The 12,571-nt window shown below is 37.5% G+C and overlaps 1 protein-coding gene across 18 annotated transcripts in view; it reads right to left on the bottom strand.

The window, feature by feature from the left end:
* The window catches only part of LOC105285932 (disintegrin and metalloproteinase domain-containing protein 11), a 37,983-nt gene that overhangs the window by 20,490 nt on the left and 4,922 nt on the right, over window positions 1-12,571 (bottom strand). For all 18 annotated transcript variants that reach the window (XM_026970559.1, XM_026970545.1, XM_026970549.1 and 15 more), the window contains exons 2-7: window positions 4,118-4,168; window positions 1,699-1,847; window positions 1,403-1,459; window positions 1,192-1,271; window positions 1,006-1,075; window positions 429-575 (exon numbers count right to left, since the gene is read on the bottom strand). In XM_026970559.1, coding sequence (XP_026826360.1) covers window positions 429-575; window positions 1,006-1,075; window positions 1,192-1,271; window positions 1,403-1,459; window positions 1,699-1,847; window positions 4,118-4,168 — 554 coding nt within the window. The remainder of the gene's footprint in view (window positions 1-428; window positions 576-1,005; window positions 1,076-1,191; window positions 1,272-1,402; window positions 1,460-1,698; window positions 1,848-4,117; window positions 4,169-12,571) is intronic.

Here is a 12,571-nt window from a genome sequence, read left to right as displayed (position 1 = left end):
TTATAGCGCGACCTAAACTTCCGCAAAGTTACGTCTAATCTGGCAATAAAATCAAGCCAAATTAACCAGCGTGAAGGCTGCGAAGCCTTTGATTCCATTTTAGTCACAGCTGCAAGCATTATTTTGAAACAGTGTGTGTGTGAACCACGTCTACAGTTTGATGCAAAATAAACTTCAAGTTTTGGTGACAACTTGTTCGTAGTTGTTCTAATATTTCGTAATAATAATATAAGGTTAATTATAATTTTGTTCTAAACAACGTGTTGCAGGAAAATATTTCAAAGTTACAATTTTAACAAGAATTGGATGCGTATAATTATATTTCTCAAAAAACTTAAAAACTGTTAAAAGAGATAGTTTCCACATAGATACTTTAACAGTGATTTAAAAATGTTTTTATGATGACTGAGGAAAGTAATTTGACTGACCGACAAATCGCCGCCGTAGAATGGATGAATGACGAAAGTCTCGTTGCCTAAATGAATGACACCGCTTACACCGTTACACGTGTGAAAAGCAGCACTAGCTCCCGGATAGTCTCTGACAGTACCATGATAATAGCAATGTTCTATCTCCTGTAAGAATTAAATAATAACAAATTAATTTTAAACTTGAGATTCTCTTCTACTTGTCATTTAAATATCAATTGAGTTTTAAGCTTAACCATTCATAATACAGCTTATTTTATAGTACAGAAAAGATAATTTGTTATATAATATACATATGTGACACCTTTTTTCTTTATGGTATTAAAATTATTTTAAATTTCTCGATCAAGCCAATTATTTTTTTCATTTTCGTCCTTTAGCATTCGTGTCTGATGAGACCATTAATATTAAAAACAATTATCGCAATCAATTTATTTTAACGAACTATAGATGAAGGTATTCAACTATGCAAAACAATTATACCCAAACAATTATTAACAACCACGAATCTACGTCACGAATATTTAAGTGTAATTGTTGCATGTGATATTGCATTTCTCTTGCTTTGAACTTTTACCTGTTTAGACGTTTGTTCCGCATTGCCGGTTAAAAAGTCTTTCTGCATAAGATTTGGAGCTAAAAGTTGCCTAAAACAAAACGCAAAAATTTTTTAATTAGATCTTTTACGCTCTGAGTCATTTACATGAGTTAAAGTTCTGTTTGTGCAAATATACTTTTGTCATATATAATTGAGAGCACTTACGTATTTAATTCTAAATCTAGGCGAAATTTGTGATTAAAGGCCTTGATCAGAAGGGACGTCCGGTGAAAATGTCTCCCTGTCTGTAAATATTAATATTACAAGTTAACTTTAATTACTAAAGATATCTTAAGGACAATTTCATCTTTATCTCGAAAATTACGGTAATAATTAATTTAATTATTGAGCAGTGTTTTTATTACAAACAACTTACTCTCCCTCTGCTTCTAGAATTTTGATATCCTCCATCTCCGTAACCTCTTTGGGGAAACTATGTTACAGTTAAAACACAATTAATTATTCATTTAAATTATGAAGAAATACATTACAAAATGAATATAAATATATCAGTTAGACATAATTAGATAAATTTAGATATTAAATTATACGGTTTCAATCATTTCTGTTCGCTGATTCTTTTTTTTTACTTCAAGTTATTTATTCATTTCTACTTTAATCTAGCAAAAATTCTACATTGAAAACAATGTAGAAAATGACGTAGAATTTTACCTTCGACACGCCGACTTCTCTTGTGGATATCCCCATTTTCTCGTGATGCCGTAGCTGTACCGGATAGATGATCTGATAGAAATTGCCACCGATATTCGATACTAGCTCTTGGTTTTGTCGATATTCGCGTAGTAGTCGTTCGGCCTCACCTGTAATCAATTTCCATGTTCAATCGAACGGCCTCATTTAACCACCCCCGGCTCACACGCTCACTTCCTCTCTCCCTCTCTCATACGATCTCTAATTTCATTTCGAATGGACTTTGGGGCGATTCATTGCGCCGCACCGACGAAGTTTCGCGCTGTTGCCATTAACCTGCCCTCCGAGCCGCCACCATTGAGATTTTAGCACATATGATTCAATAATAAAACTGCCAGTAATAAAATGAAGAGAAAGAGATTTTATTGTTTTGTTCCTGTAGCCACGTGTAGTCATGTGTAGCTAGGTATTTGCCTGTTAAATTGATTTCATCAATTGATTTCATCCAGATTTTGTACGTGAGAAAAAGAAGATATTTTCTTTAAACTTTCAACAATACATTCATGTATATAAATTTTTTCTATATAAAATATATACATCCGTATATAATTTCATATATAGACATGATATCAAAATATATCTTTAAATTTAATTATCGAAAAGAAACAAAAATACTAAGGAAATTCATTGTCAAATCAAAATTTAATAATTTATTTAATATTCGATTAGCTTTAAGTCATCATCACTTCTGTTACTGATACAGGTACGTAAATTCTTTAAGAAACTCAGATTTTTTATTAACATTTCCGTTTGACTCTCAGTATTTATAATTATGAGCTGACGGGACATTTTGGATAAAGAATTTTGAAAGAATTATTATTATTCAAATGGTGATAAACGGTAAATATTCATATTATTTAAGAGCACTTCGCTGAATCTATTTTTCAGAATTCACAAATCATTTTGCGTCCTTATTTCAAGAAGTTTGTGTGCACGCAGATTCAATTTCCATCTTCACTCTTCAAGTCTCAGCCAAACACGCCAAGATTACTCGGCAATTAATTTACTCCTTCCGCGGCGCCCATCACCCACTATCCCCCTTTCTTCCGCCGATTATTGTCAGCGCCGTAGAAATATCGCAAGTACTTCGTACAAATGGTTCAACTGACATGTCTTCCATTGTTATGTTTCGGTGCATTGTTATATACATTGCAGCTTGGAACTATAATAATATGGCGACTTCGATTTTCTGCAAGAAATTCTGTCGTTTTTCTTGGACTTGGCGACCTTTAGAATTTCTTAAGTGCCTGGAATCTAAAATAACCAAATCTATTTCTTATTTTATTATTCTACACAACGCGATATCCCTGACATTGCTTTAAACTCTAAGTTTTAATTAAACTTCTTAATCCTCTGAATCCCGAATTCTTTGTATCACCCAATATGCTTCTCTTGATGCTTTCACTTCAAAATTAATTAAGTCGCAAATTGAATTTGTGTATAAATATAATGGATATCCAGGAGAGTGTTATACCGAATTAAATTAAATTACATGTAACGCTGCAGCACCTATTGCTGCTTACTCGTATACGCTCAACACCGCTTTACATTCTAATCCCTAATTAAGCTCCTTAATTCCACGAATCCTGCATTCAGCGTTACTGAAAAACATAGCGTAGAGTTTTCTCAGCTTTCAGAACCAGATTAAACTAAATTCTAGCTTGAATAAATCTAACTCTTTTTCCTCCGGTTGTCAAGGCAGATTCCCCGTTACATAATTGGCGTAATATCTAAGATGTGTGGATATTTTTCGACTCTGTCACTGTAAACCAGGATTCCCTCTGTCAAGCTCTGTCCCGGTGCTTTGTCCCTATCTAAAATGTAATCCAATTTAAGTTTCACGTTTCCAACCAATCAGCGGTGTTGACTTAACAATAAACCACTCTCGGGGGATTTGTCGTATCCTCGAAGATCAAGTTTCTAACGAAAGTGCTGCATTGCGGTTCTTCCACTTTACGGTGGTTTTGTTTACGTAGAGCTCTGCGCCTTCACGCGCACGTTATTCTCACAACCGTCGCAATTGTGCGAAGATTGCGCCGGCAAATCTTCGTAAATTTTTTCTCTTGTATAGGGGTAGCAGTATTTTAATTATGCAAATCGCGCGTTGATTATGTAAGTGATAATAGAAACGAAGTCCAATTGCACTGTTAATTGCGCAGAAATTCATATTTAGCTGAGTAATTTCGAAAACAACGACTATTCGTTTAGTCGACAGCATTGCTTGTTGAACCTGAGTAATTTTATGAGATTTAATTGATTACATTTTAAATTGTGTCTATTCATTGTAACAGTAATGACGCAATTGATGTTAATTAAGCTTAGCGTTAGTACTTTTCTGAAAACAATTACTGCAGGAATATCACCGTGAAAATATACTTACCAATGGGAGTATCCTCATTCCAAAAGGAATCATCTAAAGTGTAGTCGGCTTCTAAAACAGAGAAACGAGATACGTGGCTTAATAAATAATTTATAGATTCTTGTACTTAACATACAATCATGTACGGTAATCATACATAATGTCACGTAATCATATTGAAAAATAAAGATAATTTTTCTATAATGGGAAAACTAAAGCTAGAACATCGAAATATTTTACTAAATATACATATTACTTTTTATAATAATCAGCTAAAAGTGATGTATAAGCGATATATGTAAGAAACAATAGATTTAAAAAATTAAAGGATTCAGCAGAATAGACATTTCAAATTCAGAATGTTAGAATTTTAAAGGCTTGGATATGAGTTTCTCGCTTCGCAGAATGACCTTTCTATTACCCATTTTAAAGTCCTGTGCGATAAAATGATATATAGATTCTGTATTTAATCAAACTTGCTACATATTGGTTTTAAAATTGAATTAAAAACTGTTTAAAATGATATCGGAACAGCGAAAAACTAACAATGACGGATATTGAATGTTTCAATATTGAAACGTTATAATGAATTCATTAATTATGTGACAATTGTTCATTCGATTATTATCGTATATTTACCTGGGTTCCATCATTTCATTTGTTATATGAAATTAATGTATACACAGTAACTGCCAATCTTATTATTCTTACATAAATTAAATAATTGTCTTATATTAGAATATTTTATATTAGTGGATACGTGTGTTGGCGCGAGTTTTCCTATTCGTTTAGTCGATCGCAAAACTGTATTACGTTCCTTTCGTGATGTAAAGTCATCCAGGTGATCATACGATTCATCAGAATTCATCACGCTTTTAACATATCTAGATCTCTCTAGAAATACTCGTGAAGTCAGTGAAAGAAAGAAAGGAAGAGGATATACGACAGTATTTGCACTTTTATCCTGCGCAAGGACGAGAATGGATGGCGAAACTTTTTCATCGTTGCGCAGAATTCTTCGCCGAAAAATTCATAAGATGGACGTAGTGACGGATAAAGGGACGGCGGTTTGCACTGGCCTACTTCCGGCACTGGAGCACAAAAAAATCAGCCGAGGGCGAAGTCGACCCCGAATGGATCGGAGTCAATGACGTGGCGGTTCTATAGGGGTGATTCTCAACCCCCTCCGAAGCCCTTCGGGCCTTCCAAGTAAAACCGGAGCACCGCCCTTTGCGACTGAGCAACTCGAAGCAATTTCTTTAAACGTTAATGTTGTGCCTTTTATTAAACATAAATAATTTGTTTCTAGCACAAAAAAATCAATCATGTCTTTTATTTAATGTTTAATAGTGAAATCTCCGAAATCGCGCAATTAGAAACAAAGTTTAAGTTGGATAACGTTAAGATATTAAAGAAGGGTGAAGGAAGTTCGATTGCCTGACAAACTTGATAATTAAGTTATCTAGAGCTTGAAGACCTCGAAGGGCTTTGACTGAGTTCCGAGGCATCATTTGCGAAAGGAAGCAGGTATACATGATAAGCGGTATGAACTTGTACAACATTCGAATAACACTCAATTTGGAATTATTGCACCAAAAATATAATCTTTTTTTCATTTCGAATAATATCAGGAAAGCAAAATAAATGTATGAAAGAATAAACAGCACAGGCGTCACGTTGCCACATACGAGACTGAGCAATAGATTTATCTAGGACTGAAAGAAGAGCTACGCTTCGAGGAAAAATTCTTGAAATCCCTTAAGTTCCAAAGCAGCATCACTCGAGAAGGAAATACAAAAGAGCGCACGAAAATCCTGATCGAAGCTTGCCTAGGCGCGGTTCAGCATCGTCGCACGTAGGGTTTACCATTCTAATTGGACAATCCAATCCAGAATTAAAGCTTCCACAATCTGCGAGGAAAAAGTGAGAGGGAAGTTCAAATAATGTATGAAGAGGAAGTCGAACATGCAGGAACAAGATAAACAGTCCCTGAGGAAGGTTTGACTAGGTTGCCTTATGCGTGCCGCCGCACACGAGACTGAACAATCGGTTTATCTAGGACTCGAAGAGAGTTGGACTTCAAAGGAGTCTGAGATCACCTAAGTTTCGAAGCATGCTCGAGAAGGTAGTGTAAAAGGGCACATGAAAGAAAGAAGGTGAAAGAGAGGAAGGTAGCAAGAGAGAGAGAGAGAGAGAGAGAGAGAGAATCCTGGGCAAGGTTCGACTAGGTTCGGTTCGGTGGCATTGCATATCCCGGCACATCTCGCAGGTGCAGGGCGTGGTGCCTTGTCGGCAATATCGATTACAAACCCGGGCGGTTGCGCATTCACGTCGACACGTGGACGTGGACCGGCAGCCAGACTAAATTTGTGTTGCCCTATATTTTAGGTTCCTGCACTCATCTGCCTCTCAAAGATTGATTGCTTTTCCCTCCATCCCTTTCCTCTTCCTCCTCGCACTCATCTCTCTGCATATCTCTCATTGTCTCTCTTTCTCTCTCCCCTCCCTCTCTCTCTTCCTCTCTCTCTCTCTCTCTCCCTTTCTCTTCCTTCTATCCTAACGACGCTGGAAGTTACCGACCCTTCAAGCTTGATTAAGATTCTAAAGTTCGTATATCCAAAAATGCAGATTTGTTGGCAGTTTAAGGGCGAAAATCCTAAGCTATCAAGAATTAAATAATATCGAGCGAAATGAAATGATTAAGGGATCTGCTTATTTAAGGACATAGACCTTAAACATGTATTAAAAAATCTTATTTGTTTGTTTAAGTAAAATTTTAAACTTTGTTTTTTAAGCTAGGTAATATGTATAGATAATTAATTCGAAATCAAAACATCGAATATCCGAGTTGGAATTTTATTCAAATTATTGCAAATTATTGTAAGAGAGAGAGATAGCGATTGTACCGGCGCGCGTAAAGAAGTTGAAGTTTTTAGGAACTTGCAGGTCCAAGGAACTGGAGCCAAATTCGCGAGATACGTGTTTCTGAATTCCTGAAATTTCTTCGCGACTCGTTGCCGAAAGATAAACTTTCTAGGTTGGAAGCTCCTTTCTCGTTCGTTGAATTCATTTCGTACGAGGAGCATGTTACTTGGCAAACGCCGTGGGCTTAAACTGCCCTTTTACTTTAAGGCCTCTTAACTTTATTGCCATAGAAAGCGGCAGCTGTCGATTCTTTCGTAGCAGGAGTCTTCCCGTCAGCCCATATCGATTTCTTTTCACAGTTCGCGTAAACCATTTCCGCGAAAGACTTGTTTCATTTGTAAAGAATACACGCGAGTTCGGAGTCTCCAACCCTTTGCAATTTCCCTTATTCATATAATTTTACGATCTTTACGCAAGCTCAGGAAGTAAAATTCAAGAATTTATAGCTCGAACTTTACGATTTCCAGAAAATATATTGAAGATTTTGAGAGATACATATGAAATTAATTATGCAAAAAACGCATATTCTGATAAGTATAAAATTTACGTACATAAATAAATTTGACTAATTAATTTTTATAATAAATTATTAAATAACATGGATCAATAACTTGACATAAACACAAAATTATATTAAATTGTTTTGTGTTTTGAATCATTTAATATTTTTTAAGAAAGGCAAAAGCGATACTAATTATATCGATAAAAATAGAAATCACCAAAACGCGCTGTACAAACGCGAACAAAATAATTTCCTCTGAAATTATCACCGACCTTGTCGTGTTCCGCATTTCGAAATCCCACGATTACGCTCTTAAATCCACGCGCAATCCTAAATCCTAAATCCGCAGCATCCCACTCTCCCCAGACTCAAAGGGTTGCGTCTCCGTTTAATGGAGCCGCGTACGTTCGAGATAAATTGCCGGCGTGGAAATCCTTTTCCTGTGCAAACTATTTATCCCGAAGACCGGCATGGAAACGTTTTCCGATGGGATGAGAAGCCACGGAGACAGTGAAAAGAAGCAAACAGGAGAAAGAGGGTGAGAGAAGTACTGTGTGAATGGCGAAGCGGTTAAAACACAACTTCAACCCCTTCGCCCGGTTCTATTTATTCCCTTTTTCGTCTTAATTCTTCGAGATTCGCCGCAAATCTAAAAGACTTAAGATGTGCGGATTCAGTGTTCCGAAAACCTAAAGATAACCGCGAAAGAGAGAGACCTAAGAATTAATGGATTATTCGACGCTTAAAATAGACTTTCATCAACGAAATTCTTAAACGCATGAATTATTGTATCACTTTTACATAATTAATATATAAACTATGAATGAAAGGAAGTAGAATTCGGATTTTGAACTTAAAAATTCAAAGGAATCCTTTTTGGATAAAAGAAGCAATCTAGAATCCACGTTCAAAAAAGAGAAAGAACCTCGCTTCAATACTTAATTTTTAATTAATTCTTTAAGTCGATTAAAGTATATTGCATGATTACCGCACATTAACACGAAAAATGAATTGAAGTAAAAGTGTACGAATTCGTGTTTGCAGCGCAAACTTTTTCCTGCCGCGCATTTCTTTCGCTTCAAGTTTTCAGTTCTGATTTATCCTATCAACATCTCGTCTTCCTGCGCACGCAGAAGATCTAAAATCGAATAAATATGCAATCAAAAACGCGAGATTCGCTTTGAACCGCCTTCCTTCTCGGAATTTGTCTCTCTCTTCCGTGTTTGTCACAACTGTTTATTTCCTGCATTTATGAAAGATTGGCGAATCTCAAGCCGTAGGTTGAACAAATACTCGCGTATATGACATCTAGGAAATATCGTCTCTTCCTTCGTCTTAAAATTCTTTAGCCAGCATCGCACGAACAGAAATTGTATCAAATATTATAATACATTCTCTAATCTACAACTAACAACATTAGCTGCCTCAATAAATAAATATATATATAGTCTACTAAAACCTAAAATCTAATTATAAATTTACTTTTGCTCAAAAAGATATTGATTCCAAATTTATCGAAAGAATGCCACCTTATTAACAGATCGCGCACTTGAGTAACACTGACATCCTATGTACATTTGACATCCAAAAACGTGATGCTCATACAGAGAGAGAAATATAGATAGTAAAGAAAAAGAAATATGTTTAGAAACAAACGTTAGTAGTTATATGAAAACATAATCGAAACTCTCATAGGACTTTCGCGTAATAAAGAACGTCTAACGAAGAACAGGTCGACACATTTTTATACCCATGTGATGTTCCGACATGAGATCAAATCCTTCCAGTGGGACAACACGACAAAAATGATACGCCGGTAGTGCGTAATCTCGAGGGTGGAGAGACAATGATTAATCACGCTCAGCACACACATACTACGCACGCACGCACGCATACGTACAAGAACACACACTTTCCCCTTCACGCGATGGTGCGTGCGCGCAGGATCACGCAGCTTCTCCACGGGTCATGGCTCTTCCTGCCTGTGAGATGAAGGTTTGCGCGCATTCGTTTCAGATTTCAAACGCTTTGCCACTTCGAACATCGGTAAAGCGTAGGAATTCTAAAACAAATACCACGCTTTGCGCTCGTCCTGGCCGCTCTTCTCTTCGACATCTCGATCCTCTGTCACGCCGTGTCAGGATTCAACGTTGACAGCCGTGTCCTCTGATTGTCAAGCTTAACGACTCCGGATAGTCAAACCCTCGGATCCTCGCGTTTCTTAATTTTGCATTTTTTTTCTCTGGTAATATATCTTTTGAATTTACAGATTCACATGATTGAATATTCAAGTCCTTTAAGATTCCACGCAAGTCCAATAGTAAACAGTGGTAAATAATTAATAATTTAGCGAACTCTTTCTGTTTTGCACTGTCAGACGTTTGTCTCCAAATTCATAAAAGTTTATGAATCATTATAATCTAATAAAGTAGACATTTTCGCCATCATGGCTCTCGCGATATCATATTTATCTCTTGTCTAATGTCCTGTCGCTGCCATTTGCTGGTTCCCACAGTATTCTCCCAGTATCGAGATAGAGAATGATGACGGTCATTCCCGAAAAAGGAAAATGGACGAGACTGGCGGCAGGTTGTGGGTGAGTCAGCCGGAAAAGCGGCAGCCAGGTTCGAGCGGAATTTCTCAGGCGTCGAGGACGATTTAAGAGGACATCCGGGAAAAATGACTTGCCCGGCAATTTCGATCTAAAGCCCTTGATTCAAGAAGTGCCAATTCAAAAATTCAAGATTATTGCACGGAATGTAAACGACGGATACATGCTTGTATAACACACTAAAAATACGAGTAGAATAATATAATTTATTTTAATATAATAATTAAATTTATACGTATAATAACTATTACATATATGTAATGTTATCTGTTATTATTTTATACTTTTAGTATGCAATATTTGAATTCCTTGGATATTTTTGACATGAATTTTCTGGTATTTTTTAATATATTAGTACATCTACTCATATTGTTTTTAATCCATATATTATATTAAATATATTATGATCCGGATATTTAATGCGGAGATAAATACGTACAGAATGCTCGGCTGAGAAAACTGAGCAAAACCGGAACAAAATTTTTCAGGTGGCGGCAACAACCTTGAGGAAAAAAATGATCCGGAAATTTGCTCGCCCTGTTCTATCACGATATTGTTTGCACGTAAGCAACCAATATCACATGACACGCTCCACCTTAAGGAAAGGGTGAATATAATAGCTGCGAGACAAATTGATATCCTGTTCTCCGTTCAACAATAATCCGCACGACAGCTCCTTCGAATTCCTTGAATTTTTCCTCGTCCTCCACTTGGTTGAATTCCGTGTCCCTCTTTCGAGTCGCACGAATTAAGCGGCCAGACAGTTATCCTGCTCCAACAAATCTAATAATGCGGTTTCGAAGCGAGATAAAGGGCGCACGGAGGCGCATAAAAAGGCGCCGTCTCGTACACAGCGCTTACGGCCCAGTTTCGCCGGCGCTTTCAGAGATCATGCTAAAATTGGAGATCTCCTTTTCACCTCACCGTCGGCGAGGTGACTCGGCCTCTTTCCGCGAGAGAAATTTAATTTCGTCCCGCGTCCGTTCGGCACCCCTCGCGCGCAGCATTACCACCCCGGCTCTGCACTACCCATCCTGAATTTTCATCGCTACGTGACCAGGTTTTCAAATCCGCGGAAAACGTCAAATTCACGTGGGAGACAAAATTCCAACGACGAGACACACTGGATACACACGGAAGACCGCAGAATTCGTGAGACGTGATAAAATTTTCACCGGACATAAGGTCGCCCGGCGGTCGTTCATTGATAACCGACGCGCGCTGGTGCACATCCGTCCCATTTTATTCAAGATGTCTGCCGCGCGCGTTTCTCCCTCCTCGCCGCATTATCGCACGGAGAGATGTCCTAGACCGATATTCGTTCGCTCGCTCGCTCGAATAAAATAACCGATATACAATTTACGCGTTTAAGAGCAGGGTGGGAAACTGGATCGGATTGACCTACATCACGCATTCCAGGGGGTTAGTAAAACCTGTGTGACGTTCTTCCGTCACTCGATAACCGCGTAAGATTCCCCTCCCTTCTCGCCCGAGCCTCCCGCCTCACCTACCCCTCTCGCGCGTTTCCACCCTCATTACGTCATCACTACCAACGCGTACGTCAATGTACACTGCAGGCGCTCTGCAGTCGACTGCCTCGTTATTTCGCGATTTCCTGTTGATCGCCACCATACGACATTCGCGGAGAGATTGATCGCCGGATATGCACCTCGACTGATAGAAGGACATGCGTGCACGTGCATACGCGAAATCGACCGCCCTTTAACATACCCGTGTTACACGCTCGTACACAGAACTTTTATCGTGTCGTCGTTAAATTACAACGTCGATCGATAATTCGGATCGATCCGTATAGCTTGGAGTCGGCGCTATTTGCGTGAGTCCAGTTAATCCCTTTTCGTCTACCAGCGTAAGGACGATGGGATGAAATTTGGAAAACAAATTGTCCTAGATCTCCTAACAGGAGAAATCGACTTATCCTCATTTCGGTAGAAGCCATTTCGAGTGAATATAACGTGTCCCAAACTTGCCAAGGACTCTTTTATCTGCAGATACTTTCATTAATTTGGAATTGATCCTACTTTACTAAAAGGAAGACTCTTATCACTTAAAGATATTCAGTTTTCACAAAAAAATCTAAATTGCTGAAAAACTGTGACGAATGTTGGTTTGCTAAGTCTGAGACACCTCTTATAAAGCGACCAAATATCATATTATATCTCATAAAGCACAGAAGCTTGCTACAACGTTGCTGCAACGATGATTATTGTTTACTGAGTTGATTAATTTTTAAAATGTAAAAGGATTTTAGAAAATTTCGTATTCAAAAATATACTAAATTATAGAATAAATTATTGAACGAGAAATACTAAAGCTAAAGAGTAAGACGTGGGCGAACAAGATTCATGGAATTGAATGCAGTATAGATATACTAGATAAATAGTTAAACGAGTATAGTACGTATATGAGTGTGTTT

The sequence above is a fragment of the Ooceraea biroi genome, chromosome 6 (genome assembly GCF_003672135.1).
Source record: "Ooceraea biroi isolate clonal line C1 chromosome 6, Obir_v5.4, whole genome shotgun sequence".
NCBI classification, from domain to species: Eukaryota; Metazoa; Arthropoda; class Insecta; order Hymenoptera; family Formicidae; genus Ooceraea; species Ooceraea biroi.
The sequence above is the reverse complement of the archived record's forward strand: the minus strand, read 5'-3'. Positions and strand labels throughout refer to the sequence as shown.